This window comes from Rhinichthys klamathensis, unplaced genomic scaffold (assembly GCF_029890125.1).
Source record: "Rhinichthys klamathensis goyatoka isolate OS25496 unplaced genomic scaffold, OSU_Roscu_1.1 h1tg000123l_1, whole genome shotgun sequence".
In the NCBI taxonomy this organism is placed as follows: domain Eukaryota; kingdom Metazoa; phylum Chordata; class Actinopteri; order Cypriniformes; family Leuciscidae; genus Rhinichthys; species Rhinichthys klamathensis.
This window is the reverse complement of record NW_026606660.1, coordinates 1760618-1776348: the sequence shown is the minus strand read 5'-3', so window position 1 is coordinate 1776348 and position 15731 is coordinate 1760618. Positions and strand designations below refer to the sequence as shown.

Sequence of the window (15731 nt, the reverse complement as noted above, 5' to 3'; positions counted from 1 at the left end):
AAGACATGAACACACAACTTGAGAACAATATTATTAATGACATCAAGTGGCACAACTAACATGACAAACAAACACTTATTTTAAAATGCTTCACTATACTACTCCATTATCCAATTAGGAAGTAATCGTCGCTGGTGTAAGGTGAGCATGACGTAGTAGATTGTCGAAAAATAATACATTAACAATAATGTAATCCAATATAATATTTGTCACTGTCTGGGTGTCTATAGTTACTGCTTTAGGCTTTGGTGAACTGCAGTTAAAACTATTAAACACGGTCTGTATTCCAACTAAATTAAGTGCGTTGTTGAATATCAGCAGTGTTCTTTTCATACAGCTGAATTATTTAGAACAATGAAATCCATAAGAGTTTAGTTTTTTGATTGAGGCACAACCACATTTTAACAACCCTCTGCTACTTATTGCTTTTGCATCTATATATCTTCTTGACTTAGACCACAATAGGAATAGTACAGATCATTTCAGTGACAGAATAAGACGATGATGTTCAATCCTGCACCTGGAGGGCTAACGTCCTACAGATTTTAGCTCCAAAATACTTGCCTCTACAGGACAGTGGCCCTTCAGGAACAGGTTTGGACACCCCTGGAATAAGGCATACATTATATCTGCCATTTGCCCCGTGGAGGTCCTGTTATGCTTTACATTTTCAGTCTGTGGTTAGGGATAATGAATTTCTTACATCTGGTGATTTCAGCTGGTGATTTCAGAATGAAATGCAGGATATTTTCTTTGGGGGTAAACAAGCTGGAAGCTACACATTCTGTCCTGTCTGGGCATACAACACGTGGCCACTGAGTTAATGGTGCACTGAACTCTAGTGTGAAAGTCTACTTGACATCAGTACATCCGGCTGGTGTTTTCTGAACCAGTTCGGACCAAGCATTTCGCCTTGATACATTCTCACATTTGCTGTACAAGGCAGTTTTCACAGGTTAAGGCTGTTGGGCCAAATAAATCCTACATGACCGGCACACCAAGCTGCCTTTTCAAGTGTACTCTGGTTTGGTTCTTTGGGAGCTCCAGAGTTTAGGTAAGGAGCATTCAAAATAACCAAACGTCAAACAGACCCAAGTCCCCATCAAATGAGGAATAGTCTTATAGACACATTCACATTAAAATGGCATGTACAAACAGCCAAACTGCACTTTTGTTTTTATCTTGCCTTAAACTGATAGAAGGCTATAAATTACTGTAATGTATCTCCACAAAAAAGGTTCCAAAAAACTTCCCAGATTCTATTCACTCTATTTGCACAATAAATAATAATAAATAGGATTTCTTGCTCAGGAACAGCAAATAAAATTAGTCTCTGCTGGATGTGGATTGCAAGATGTATAAGCTATATTGGTTTCACTTTATTTTACAGCATGTGCACTTACATGTATTTACAGTGTATTTACCTAAGAAAGTACTGGGTAATATAAGGTAAGTACATGACGTAGGTTCAGGGTTATTACCTAGTTATTACCCAGTTATAGTAATAACTATAATAAGTACATAGAATGTAAATGGGGAGCAGGACTGTAAAATGTGCTATCGCTATGTTTCTAGCAAATGATTGGTAAATCCTGAAGCTTTTCTGTTCATCTTCCGCTTCTTTCCTCTCCCTCTTATAGTTGTCCTTCTAGCATGCTGCTAATTGCCTGATCCAGTGCATGAGGCTGTTGAATCTTGGGTTTAACCCCTATTGCAGAACCCTGCAACCTTTGCAGCTCCAGGATGCTGTCTATAGCACTTTGCAGGTGTTCACTCAGTTCCCCTTCCTCTACTAGTGTAGGCAAACTTGGAGACTCTGCTGCCGAAGCAACCAGCCTGTTCCTTTTAAGCACTGGAGTGCACTGCTCTGGAAGTAAGCCTTGCACCCTTGAAGCTACATAATCTGCTATGGCCACAGATTCAGAGTGGTTCTGTGAATCGCTACCTGTCCTAATTGTTTCCATGTCAGGGTGTAATTTCAGCTTGTTTAGATCATTTTTGTTCTCTTCGACATTTGAGAAAGGAGGCTTGAGGGATTCATCTTTCCCCTGCATGGTGCCTCCCCTAGTTAACTGCCCGCTGTAGTTTCGTTTATACCCAGAGATGGCGTTCGAGGCATCACATGCAGAGTTGTGGATGACTTTACGGGATCCTGACTCATGTTTGATAGTGAGGCGTAGTGCTCCTCTGCTGCTGGAGCGATATGTCTTGAGGCCAGGAGGTCTGTCAGATTGCAAGGTCCACGATGGTGGAGATGGAGGACAACCGGAAAGACCAGTCTGGACAGATAACACTTGACTGTGCTGCGATGAGTTCTTAGGCCTTGACATCAGGAAGGACTCTGCTGAACCACCAAAATAATGAAACCTGTTCACATTTCACTATTTCTGGTCAGAGTGCAGGTAATCTGTGGCTGTAATTGTAATACCTCTGTCCACGTTACAGCAGAGTTCCTCAAATCCGATTCTAGAGGGCCACTGCCCTGCAAAGTTTAGCTCCAACTCTAATTAAAGACACCTGAGCAAGCTAATCGAGGTTTTCAGATTTACCAGAAAATTACAGGTAGGTGAGTTTGATCAGTGTTTGAGTGAAACTGCAAGGCAGTGGCCCTCTAGGGACAGATTTGAGGGATCCTGCTTCATAGAATTGCATGAGCATATCAATGAAAAGAAACTAGTGAGAAAGAGTCACACGAAAGAATATTGTGCATTTATACCTGGATCTCTTCTGGCTCGTCGTTTATCCTCCCCCAGCGAAAGTCTCTCTGACTGCAGAAACAAACGCTCTAGCATCACCATCTCTGCCGATGGGCTGTCCTGCTAATGAAAGCAATAACAACTCAGACCTGCCACCTCTTATATTCCCAAAAAACAAAATATTCAGCGTTTCAAAAAGCCATCTGTTACCTCAGATTCAGCCAGGAGTAGTTGCCTGTACTTGTTTAGCATGTCTTTGGTTCGTTTCAACAGAACAACTGAAAAACACTCAAACTGCTTGTCCACTGCACAAAGAATGACAGACACTTTCATAAAGTTTTGTTTACAGTGGGGCCCATCACAGGACAACAATTTTGTAAAATCAAATTCAAACTTCTTTATAGAAGTCGAACCTGAGATAAAGTCAGTCTGGCTGGGTAGAGCTCTAGCAAAAGTATGGTAGGGCAGCAAATGTCTGACAGCATCCTCCACTGAAACAAATGGAGCCAAAGTGTTTGGACTGAGAACAGCACTGTGGTCCAAAAATAGCTGCTGTTTGACCCTGAAAATAACAAAATACACAAAGTATTTTTATGTATTTAACATGTATTGTTTCTATTGTAACAATTAGTTATTGTGACTTTGTGGATGACTTCCATTATTATTCTTTTTGTCTTTCAAACATTTGTTAGGTATCTCACTATGGTGTCTTGGACAAGGCAAAAGAATGGCATATCTTACTCTTACTCCACTGTTAGTGAATTCTTACCTTTATACAAATTTACCTAAACTCTTAGCCATGGGAACTAACTGGTTGTCATAATATTACTAAGGTAGAATGCATCTGCTTGTTGTTCACATTAATGAAGTGGAAGCTGACCAAGAGAAGGTTGAGATGCTTGCACTCCTCCTCTGCAGCATGAACAATAAGGATGATGGTAAAGCTATCCTTCCCAAAAAAGACATTCAGGCCGGCTAGCATTCAAACTGATGAGACAATCTTATTGGAGTATGTAGATGAGCTCAATATTCAATGGTCAGCTTCTCTGTGGGACCCTGGTGACAAAAGAGCTTTTTTATGATGAAAAGAGATTTCCCTCTAATCCAGTGATTCTTAACCCTGTTCCCATAAGCACACCAACCGTACACATTTCCTAACTCTTCCTAATCAAATGCATTTGATTCAATTCATCAGCTCATTAGTAGCGAAGTCAATGCCTAAAATTAACAGGTCAAGAAAAGTCATACAATATGTGCACTGTTGGAGTGCATCCAGGAACACAGTTGGGAAACACTGCTCTAATCTGCCTCCTAGCAAGTAGCTTCTACCCTCACTGTCTGCATGTGTAGTCAAAATCAGGTTGTTCTGGCCATCAAGGGCTAATCCATGCAGTATGTAAGTAGAAGAACAGTCATTTAGCAGATACAGTGACTTAAAGTATACTTTTTACAGCGAGAATCACGTTTGAATAAACACAATAGTAATGGTTCATTGCAAGGATTGCAATGTCAACCTTCTGGTTTTCAGCCCCGAGCTTTAACCACTTTTCCTTATTCAATCTCCAAATCTGTTTTATTTTATAGTATTTATGCTGCTTATAGACAATGTCTCCAAATTTCATTTCAAAGAAAAGTGTACAAGATTCTCATGGTGCCATATGGACTTAACATCCTATATTATCAAAGTAGTTCTAACCATACTGACACATTACAGTCTCAGAATATCTGCATACGCAAATTACTTTAGATAAACTACATTTGAGTGAAAAGAACAAAAAGTAGTTATTCAAACTGTTACTGAAACTGAAGTGTTTTTAGCTCCACAGTCATGCAGAGTTTAGTTCCCACCCGGCTTCAATAGATCTACCTGTAGTTTTCAAGTAATTCTGAGGGACTTGATTAGTTGGCTCAGGTGTGTTTGGTTTGGGTTGAACCTAAAATCTGCAGGACTGTGGCCATCCAGAAACTGAATTTTGCAGCCCTGCTCTAGGGGAAACAATTTGTATAGGTATTGGAGACTCTCACAAGGCAAGTCAGATTTGGGGAAGGTACTACTAGGGTGTCCAATCCTGCTCCTGGAGGGCCACTGTCCTGTAGAGTTTGTCTAAACCCAATTAAACACCTGAACCAAAGTAAAGTCCTTCAGGATTACTAAAAAATTCCAGGCAGGTATTTTGGGACAAGTTGAAGCTAAACTCTGCAGGGTGTTGGCCCTCCAAGACCAGGATTGGACACCCCTGTCCCAAGTCTCATATACAAACATGTATTGTCCACTGCTCACCTAACTGGCAGAAATCAAAGTGCCTTTGTGTTGAGATGCACTTGTTTTGTTTTGGTCAGACAGACCTTTCTTTGAAAGACTTGTTTTGACCTCTGAAAAACAAGTGGGCAACCCCAACTGTGAACTGTTGTGGAAATTTTAATAGTCATTGATCCCTAACAGATATCATAAGAGAGAGAGAACCTATTCAATGTGTAAAATATATGTGTGCTTGTGCGTGACGTTTCAGGAACATATGGGACAGAACAACTGACCTTAGGGACAGCCAGTTTTGGCCAGTTTATTTCAGTACCAGTTTGTGTCTTTAAGTAGAGACTGAACAGCAGTAAGGACCTTATCTGGGTGGGTGAAAGGTACAGCGGGTGAAGAGGAACCTTGAAAAGAGTATACAGGCTGTCTCATGTCTTCCTGTTGGGTGTCACTCTCATGCACAGCGTAACTTCTGTGTGTCAGACTGAACCTATTCTTTCAAGAATAAATCATTTTAAAAGACTGTCTCAGAATGTCTCTTACGCAGTGATATTGGTTGGTTAATGATTTTTTGCCACAACAGGTTCACCCACTGTGACTGGGTGCAAAAGGTTTACATTGCAACCCAAACCTGCTTTTGTACCTAGGGCAGAAGGGTTCACTGCTGCTACTAAAGATTTGCAGTTAAGTTGGATCTTCAGGAACAATTGATAATTACACAAAGGTGTGTTGGAGCAGGGTTGGAATTGAACTCAGCAGCAAGGTAGCTCTCTGGGAAGAGAATTGGGCATCCCTGACCTAAGGTAAGTTTGTTGCCTTGAAAATTATTCTCATTGTTGTTTCCCTGTGTCTGGTCAGACACAATGACACTGCTTACTGAAGCTGTACTGTCTGAAGCTGTAATCAATGCAGGAATTGTCTGTTCGGGAATCGGGCTATGCAAGGAACCTTACATCTTTTTTAATCCATGGTGAGGTCTACATAGAATTAGAATGGAACTGAGCAATTATGTTACTTACATGTGTTGCCTCTTTGCTAGTGTCAGTTTCTCCTCCTTCGCACTGCATTCAATTGGTGTCTGTGACACAAAATGCATATTAATAAAAGAATACTTTCCGAATTACTTTGAAATAACATCTCCCTTAAATCTAGACTGATCTCTTGAAGACTTCACATTTTATTTATTATTTTTGCACCTTGACCTTCTTCTGAAGTGCTGAGTAGGTCTCTTTGTCCTGGGAATGCAGGTATACCATCTCCCGTAAGTCATGCTGGTCCAAAGAGATTATTCCACTGTTGGTCTCTAATAAGGAAGAGGTATCAATTTAATGTTCAATTTAGACTGTTTAGTTGTTCTTCCACAGCTACAGTGATAATATTAATTGTAATATATTCAATATTCATGTACTGTAGCGGGACCTCACTTTGCCCCGGAGCAAAGAGAGGGGCAAGCCATCCTTTCCAGAAAGGACGCTCCCGATAACAACAGAGTTAGACTAACATAGCTGAAGTTCGTAATTCTTCGCTCAATCCAGAAGAACCTGATTGCAACTTCAACACCATCAAACAATTGAACCATAAACACTTTCATCCAAACTGCATTCAGACACTCATTCAACGGCTAAGGCAAAGCAAGTATCGTACATTTAACTAACTATATAGAGGTTTAGAATAAGTTGTAGACCCCTTGTTACCAAGATGCTTTAAATTAAGAAACTGATGGTTTTGTTCAGGTGGTTAACTGACTTTTTCGTTTCCATAGCTTCATTCCCCTGTTTCTGTTTCATTCATTCCCTTTCCATTTTACCAGTGTATGCTTGAATGTCTATGTGTTTGTTTAGACTAGTTATGTGTTCGTGATTTAATTAAAACTTTTTTGCACATTCACATGACATGAGTGTTGATTTTGTGGTCACTGCTTGCAAACAAAGACTCTCTGGTTCCTCTGAGCTCAGGTAAATCATGAATTAGTTAAACTGCCTTTGATACAACTTTTCTAAGGCAAAAAGGAAGGCTTACTTTTTACAGGTCCCTCCTGGCACTTGGGTTCAGCACAAAGAGCAATCGACATGAAGGAATCCAGCTCATCTGAGGCTGGGGGTGTTGAGCCTATCATGGAGTCTGTGCTTGTGGTCTTTACAGTAGGAGATTGCAGTAGAATGTCACTGTGCTCTGAGGCATGGTACACTGCCAAAGGAATCTCTTTACTCTCACATGATGCAGAAAAGGTGTCAGATGCAGTCAAAGGTGTAAGTGAATCCTCAGTTTCACCTGTGGCAGTAGAGATGTTGTCCATTTGCACAAGCAGAGTTGTAGCTAAGGTCTCTTGGGTGGCTGACGGTTTAAGTGGATCCTGCAGGAAAAGAAGTATATTGTGTACTTACTGAAGAGGTATGAAATACTTTTCTAATATGCGGCAGCATTTTCATTTCTGTCTTTGAATGTAATTACACAAAATTCTTGAGAACCTATGACAGAGCACAATTAAATGTACCTGTTGAGGAAGATGTATTGATCCCTGATTGTGATACAATGGATTATGCTCTCCTTCAGTAAATTGTTGCTCTTCTGTTTGGGTGATCAGTTGTGGGGGTAATGACAGAACTGGCTCTGGGGTACAACTAACATCTGGTTTTGACTGTAGTAGAGTTGATACTGGAGAGGGATGAAAGTGAATCTCCACAATAGGTGCTTCCACTGAAGCTTGAGGAGGCAATCTGCTCTCCTGCCAAATCAAGTTTTTAAAAAAAGCTGTGAACAAACATATTGAGCCCCAAATATATTGTAATATGCAACCATGTTTTCAAAATGTAATAACATTTAAATGGTTATTTAATTGTTATAATATTTACTGTTCGAAGACATTCGTAACATTACAACAGAAAATGTCACAAATGAACTCACTTGAAGCAATTCGTTGACTTTCTCCTCATCTTCTGATGTTTTCTCAGGCGAGAGAAGCACTGAATTCTGTGTAAGACTCACCTTCCCCTCAGGTCTCCCTACCAGAGCTCTTTGTATCACTGACTCACCATTCCCTATTGGTGTGGTGGTCATGTCAGGAAGGAGCATATTAACATTATTAATCAATCTGATCTGGTTTCTGACTGTGTTTTGAACAACAGCATCATGCTGTACCTGCACTTGAGGTGCATAGGTCCCTGCTAGCTGTGTTGGCATCTGGAAGACTGTAGGAGGTGTTGGCCGAATCGGTAAAGACCCTGATAGAAGTGCCCCATGTTTGAGGGTGAATTGTCCAGTTGGAGAGGTGAAAATAGGGCTGAAGTTTATTTGTCTTGGCTGTATAGTCACAATTTGAGAACTGTCAACGTTGGGTTTGTTAGACATCTGATTGCTTGGTGTACTAAGAAGACACCTTGAAATGCTGGTAGACTGGGTCATGGTTGCAGGTGTTTGGCTGGGCAGAAAGAATTGTCTCTGACCCTGAAAAGGATCTTGGGGCTGAATGACAATGGGGCCTCCCTGACCAACCAAATTAAAGCTAACAGGTTTGCTAACACTTGGTGCGGACTGTGCTTGCAAGGACTGCTTTGAGCCAACAGAAGGGGATAGCAAGACACTCTGTGTTGTATTTGCTGAGATAAAGGCAAATCCTGGCAATGCTTTTTGTCCTGATGGCCTGGGACTGATCTGTACAAGCCTGGGCTGGATGTTGACAGCTAACTTGGGCTGAATGGGTAGAGGAGTTTTTTGTAACATGACCACTGATGGAGTAATTGTTTTAACGGTAGAGGCCAACATCTGGCAGCTTGTGAGGCTTGGCAGGGTCTTTTGGGTAATCATGCTGGTCCTTTGTGCTGAATTAATAGAAAAGGATGCCTTGAGTGGAGGTGTGGGGAAGACATTCCCAGGAAGTAGACTCATTAACTGGGTTCCTGGAGGCTTGAGTGAGGGGCAGCCTGGACCAACAGCTAACAAAGATGGCTGAGGAGGCTCCACTGCTGTTTGTGTGTCCTTTGGTAAAGAGATTAAGCCAGGCATGGTCAATGGTTTGGAGAAATATGGTGTTGTAGGCAAAGGAAGGGATGCATCAGACAAACCAAGCTGGAGAGTCTCTGCTGTCTGGGCAAGTCCTGCCTCTAATGCAAGAGTGTCCTCAGTGATGTCTGCCTCTTGGAGACTCTGCTGGAGAATGTCACAGATCTCTTCTGACTCTTTCAGCTGTTCCACTAAGTGGTCTTGTGTCTCTTCTGGACCTCCACTTCCTAAAGATGATACCGGTGATGCAAGCAGCGCCTCCTCCAGAAAGGACAGATCTACACAGCCAGAGACAGGAGTGTCCTGAGAACTTGCATCATCTGCTAACAGAGATGCAGGACTCTGCAGAACAAAAGTTCACAACAATTATGTAAAATGTCCGCTAGAAACACAAACACTATTATAAAGCTTAAATTCAAATATCAATTCCTTTGATGATAAAAAGTGGATTTTGTTAGACAGACATGCAATACTGAGTTCTGGGAGATCCCAGCAGAAACAAATCTATATGTGACCCATGCTGGCGCACGGGCTGAAAAATTCAGTTTTTCTCTGCTCGCTTCTCACGCTTCCCCTTGCGCACAAGTTTGGTATCGTTGTAAAGCAGTATTCCAACTTTGTCAATATACATAGCAAATTCTCGATGGCATGAGTCTGAACCATTGAAATGTGATTTTCGAACTTATGCTGATGTAAACAAAACGATCTTACTCGCGCTGACTGACAGAGCTGAAGAGTGTGCACAAAGACGCTTCAGACAGCGCACAATCCTGTTATGCACATACTTTAACAAAATTACAGTATTTCAAAATATCTGTCTTGGCGAGTATTCACGCAAACATTATCTCTTATGTTGGGGAAACTATTGGGGAAAATCATCTGATGTGTAACATTACATCTATGTGGTGAAGTAGGTCTGAATATATTGACTGTCTGTTAAATAAAATGTTAAAATGAATAAATAAATGTTAATCAAACATTTTTGGTATCCTGGGATTGAATTGAATATGTATAGATATATATATATATATATATATATCCTATAGATATTTAGTTTTGACTTGGTGTGTGCCAAATTTGATGGTCTTACCAGGGATTTTAAGGTATGGTTACTAGGTGATTTTGTTTTGGAGCCTTCAGAAAACTTTAACTCGATTTTTCACTAAATTGAATTTGCTGACTCCATCGACTTCAAACAGGTTTAGCTCAGGCATTTTTTTTTTGTCTGATTCCAACAAATCATACATAATTTTGAAGGTTTTTAATAGGATAGGGAATGTATAGAATAGAGAAAATAACAATAACTAAAACTAATAACTAAAATTTGCTCATTGCGACTCAATTTGCCAGCACGGGTCACATAATTGCCTCTTCCATGGGGAGAAAGGTCTAGACTCACTGGAGTGTCTGTGAAGAGTGATGGCTCTCCAGAGGATGAATTAAGGAGTAAGTCTCCACTTGGCAGCTGTTTGAACAGAAGGGAAGGGGGGACAGTTAATTACCTGGAGTATTTTTTAGACCTTTTATTTGCTCACAAAATGTATACAAACACAAGAGTTTCTCTTGTTAAGGTCCTTCTCAGTTCTTCATGTGAGATCTCCCTACATATGACCTTATAAGTGTGGAAAGGTTTCCAAATTACCACAACTGAAACAAGTTTTGGAGAAAGTACTGTAACAGGTAGTCACTTATGTTACTAACTTTAAAGATTACAGCCACACAGTAATATTACAATCCCTTCATACCTCGTTTGTCCCATGAAGAAAATCATTCAGGGCTTGAGGGTCACTGTTTCAAAGCAAAACATTTAGTAGTTAACATGAGCAAAATATCTTGCAACTCTTCCGATGTGAATGTTTTTTTGTTTTTGTTTTTTGCTTTAAATAAAATACATACAAACTGAGAAAATTCAATTTACTAGATGTAACACTTACCACAAAACATCAAATAAACAAGTACCATCTTCATCCTCCATTTCAACTAATTAAGAAGAAAGGTAGATTGGAATTACAAAACTATAAGAAAATTTCGAACAGATTCAATTTTGTATGGATAAAATATGCATGCATCCCTTGATATTCAATCTAATATGTCAGTAGTGTGATATAGAACTTAATGAACTATATAAATTAACTCATTTAACAAATACGCTATTTTAGATTTTCTTTGCTTGGTGCCAAATCTCTAGTAAATCTCTTTCTCAATGTATTAAATGAGATAAAACCATGCAATTGTGTAATAATCTATAGGTTTGTGAAGCAACCTAACCTCTTATTAGAGTGGCTCCATTCAGAGCAGGGAGAGAGAGTGTGTAGGGACTTCATTGACTGGATTTCAGGGACTGGCTGTGAGAAAACCAGACATTTGGACATATGCTTCTCAGCTGGGACATCGAGTCTTCAGGATCTGAGAAAGTAAACATGGGGTGTACAGAATGCTATTATAGTCCTTGCAAGTCTGGATGCTGAAATGAAATGCCTTGACTGAAAACTGGCAAACATGTTTTTTTACAATGAAATTTTACAATTTCACTGTTCTGTACATTTTTGGTCAAATAGCCTACAAAATGTAGACATCTCAATTAGGGGTTGTTTATTTATTGATTATAACTGATTAAGATCAGATTAGAGTTATTTGTACAATTTGGTGCTTTTTAAGTCATTAATAATGTTAAATTGTAAATAATGTTAAATTCAGTTATGAATAGAAATTGGCTGGTTAAAAAGAGTAAAGCCTATTTATAATAACGCAAATACCAAACAAGAAAAAACAGGCTTGGATGTTACATTTTACTTGGTTCACTTTCCTAGAATATCTTTAAAGTCCACGATTCAGTGTTATTTAAGTTATTCAGTGTTATTTTATTAACAATAAACGCCACATTTCACTGTTAATTTATAAAATATTATAACATTTGTAAAATATTATATTAAAACGCCAAATATTACTTTTCTATCAGTTTTCAATATCTGTTGATTGATGAAAATACAAAGATTACAATAATTCATTGTGTGTTTCAAAGGAATTAGGCTTTGTAGAAATCACAGATTGGAAGTATGGACTGTAGGAATGACCAAACTACACACATATAGCCTACACTGTTTACAATTCATCTCATACAGGCTAGGCAGCAATAATATAACTTCACATAAAAAAAAATGCTAATGCATAATGTAGCCTACTGTATAATGTTAGTTTTGTAATGTCTAAAATAAAATGTCAGAAGATTTAATATAGGCTACATCGCATGGACATCATGAACCACATGCCTTATAGGTTCAGTATCCGTTTGTTTGCTTTGACCGAAAATTCCCCTATATCTCTTTCTCTTGACTTTTTTAGCGGAGGTCCAAGCACCTAGATCTCCTGCAAAGACACTTTCTTATTTTTCTTTACCTGCATCCGCATTTCATTAACGCAGCACACACTGACTGTAATATTAAAAATTACAGCATTATAGCCTGTTTTAGCAATGACTCACACATTATCCGTCTATCATGCCCCAAAATCAGAGCAAGTATTAGCGTTTGCGTCCGAGAAGGAAACACTTGAGGTTTAAAGGGATGCTGTTCGAGACGGTGATGAGGACACAAAAGCTCTTCATGTGAACGCGCAGCTGCACATGTATCCCATCATCACATCTCGTGCCGCGCTATAACGCGCGTTTCCTAATGCGGCATTTCGCAGAGGAAGAAGGAGAAGAACTCACCAGCGTCTTTGTGCTTTATTATTGTCCTTTCAGAGGGCCCTGTGCGCCATCCATTCCTACTCACACGCTAAATGAGGAGGGGGAGACGGGCTCGTGCGGGTGGGTGACAAACACAGAGGTGGAAGAAAGCGCGTGTGCATGTGTTGCTCTTCAGTCTGAAACACACTCGAGCCGAAAGAATGGATTTCACTGAAGCGCGCATCTCTTTACACACACATGATGAGGCACTTTCACGCATTGCACATAATCTTGACTTTGCCACATCTTGTTGAGATTTGCTTCAGAGACTAATACATGTTCTCTAGCTGTAGTATTTTATGTTTAGTGTCAAAGACTGTCTTAAATAGTAATGTTTTTTATTAATTCTGTCCTTCAAACAAAAATCCTAATATTATCATATTTTGTAAATAAAAAAAATAGATATATATAAACAAGTGAGAACAACAAAACCACTGAGATTTTAAAGGAAAGTTTGACTTATTGAAGTATTGAAAGTATTTAGCATTTTTCATAAAGGCAGGCTGTTACATTTTGTAATTTTACAGAAACAGGAATGTTGTTAAATAGATTATGTTTTAATTTAGATATTTCATATTTCCCCCCAAAAAATATGTGTGATAGAGACCCAAGCTGTCACAAGGAGGATCACACCAGGCATCCGTTTAAAGGTCGATCCTTAAAGGCAAGGAAGTTCAAGAGGTCCATGTTTGCCAGTGCTTAGTAAATGCTGAGAAAATTTTTTTGCATTAGGTGGTAACAAATATTTTTGTTTATTAAGTCTAATTGTCTAATTGTCATGAGCCAGAGTCTCTTGGTTCGGTCAGGCCTGGTTCCACGGGGGTGCAAGAACACCCTCAGCTGAAGCTGTAATAATAGAACTCTACTAAACTCTAAACTCTCTAGTGCGTATTTGTGTTTTAGCTCTGGAGAACGTCAAATGTTTCTATTTACAACGTGCTTTGGCAGTGTTGAGCAATGTAGCCAATCACAGACACATCTGTTGATTTCTTGAACGCAATGGCCAATCAGAAGTGTTAGTCAGAATCCGGAGATTTTGTTCAGTGTTGAGCAATTAATTTCGTTGATGAATAATTTTTTTTTACACAATCATGGTGTTTTTGCTTTTTCACAGAACAAACAGAACAACGACAATGAGGAAAAAGAAAAAAAGACGACAAAGACAAATTATAATTTGACTGGACAGGTAAAGCTTAAACAAGAATATACAAATTCATAAATGTTGTGAGTCACTTAATCCTTAATTCACTTAATGAATATATATTAAAATAAAATATTTACTACCCTTTTGACTCATAAAAATGACAATGGTAATCACAAATTATTGTGTGCAATACAAAAAGAGAGATAAAGTGCATTATCCTGACTATTGTCTGTCTAATGAAACTTTAGGCACAGCATTAAATACATTATCAATGAATACAGATTACACTCCATTGTGATGAATTTTTTTTGTCAAAATGTTAGTCAATGAAAATGAGATAACTCAAAAATGAGATAACTAAATAAAGACCTGTTTTTGTATTGTGTTTCAACTGTTTATTAAAAAAAATGGCGCCTCTGGTGTTGTCATTCCCCTTGTAGCACGTGCAAGTGACAATTCTCTGTCGACCAATCAATTCAATACAAACACATTAGCATGTTTTAAAACATACATCTGTAATCACCAATAATTATGTAGGATCAAAGAAACAGAACAAACTAAAATTCAATGTATGCAAAATATCAAACATATCAAACAAACAAGCAAAAGGAACTTACATTGTCTAGTATGGTAGAAGGAGCAATAGGATTACCATCAAGTATCCACTTTTGACGAGTCTGAAGACTTGGAAGATAATCTTTAAGAAAAACTGGCACAGAATCGATCCGCTAGAACTTGACTGTGTCTCCACTTTCTATGGGTAAGTAGTTCTGAATCTGCATACATCACTTGTGGGAGAGATGTATCTCGCCGCTCCATCATTAGGTTATTTGGGGTGATGGGATCAGGGAATATCTGAAATATTTGAAGACAGATAGCCGATAGGGTTTTGAGTTTAGCAACTCCACAATTTCAACAAGCACTGTATACACTGTATACTCTGAGACTACTTGTGTTCCCAAAATTACTCGTAATGCTGTATTAACAGATCGTAGCTCTCTCTCCCAAGTACCTCCAAATGGGGAGAATATGGTGGATTGAATGAGAATTTAATTTGCTGTTGGGCAATCATCTCCTGAAGAGAGACACTAAGCTGAGAAAATGCTTCCCGGAGTTCTCTTTCTCCTCCCTTGAAATTAGTCCCTTGATCAGACAATATTTCATAGGGTCGACCTCTACGAGCTACACATCTTCGAAGGGCCAGAAGGTAACTGTCAGTATCCATAACAGAAAGTAGTTACAAATGAAGACACTATGTTGTCTGGCATTTAAAGATAATGCCCCACCTCTACATGTCAACGACCTACTTTGATGGTTAAAGGTCCAAAACAATCCATACCTGTAGACCAAAAGGGAAGCTTATACCGACGAAGTCTGGAAGCTGGCAGATCAGCCATTCTGGGAATGGAAGGCACACCTTTCCACTTTCTACACCCATGACCCATGACATGACCTCTGAATTTTCTTTATTAAGTCACCCTCTCAGAACCCAGACAAAGCTGAGCTAACAGTCTTGTGGTCCATGGTGGCACAGAGTTGAATCAAAGTCAGCAACCAAAAGTTCGCCACGAAGATCTTGTACCGGCAGGATTCGGACTGGATCTAGGTAAACACAGTTGTAGAGTCAGACCAAAGTGTCAATTTTTCAATTGCCAATGTGAGTTCCTTTTGCAACAGGTTCGTTAGCTGAGCCCCCAGTCAGAGCGAGCAGCTCACAGTTCTAAACGAAGAATAGAAGTGGTCTTCTTCGGTGCTACCCTTGAACGAGCCATGACAAGAGATATAGAAATCTCGCCATTTCCATTAATCAGACGCAAGTAGGCAACTGAGCCATATGCCTTTTTGGATGAGTCACAGAATATGTGAAGCTCTCTGATGACTGGATCTTCCCAGTTCTTTCTTGGACCATCGAGG

At 39.3% G+C, this 15731-nt stretch overlaps 1 protein-coding gene across 1 annotated transcript; it reads right to left on the bottom strand.

Annotated features, from left to right (window-relative positions):
- Nucleotides 1-1557: 1557 nt before the first annotated feature.
- si:ch211-168d23.3 (BRD4-interacting chromatin-remodeling complex-associated protein) lies at nucleotides 1558-12922 on the bottom strand. Its single transcript, XM_056255818.1, has 14 exons — nucleotides 12656-12922; nucleotides 11215-11352; nucleotides 10881-10926; nucleotides 10692-10734; nucleotides 10346-10411; nucleotides 7852-9288; nucleotides 7442-7672; nucleotides 6967-7300; nucleotides 6144-6250; nucleotides 5967-6058; nucleotides 3110-3258; nucleotides 2907-3001; nucleotides 2717-2819; nucleotides 1558-2344 (listed from the first exon to the last, which is right to left on the bottom strand). Exons 3-14 carry the CDS (start codon nucleotides 10919-10921, stop codon nucleotides 1635-1637), a joined length of 3408 nt encoding a protein of 1135 aa, XP_056111793.1. The 5' UTR covers nucleotides 10922-10926; nucleotides 11215-11352; nucleotides 12656-12922; the 3' UTR covers nucleotides 1558-1634.
- Between the last annotated feature and the right edge of the window lie 2809 nt (nucleotides 12923-15731).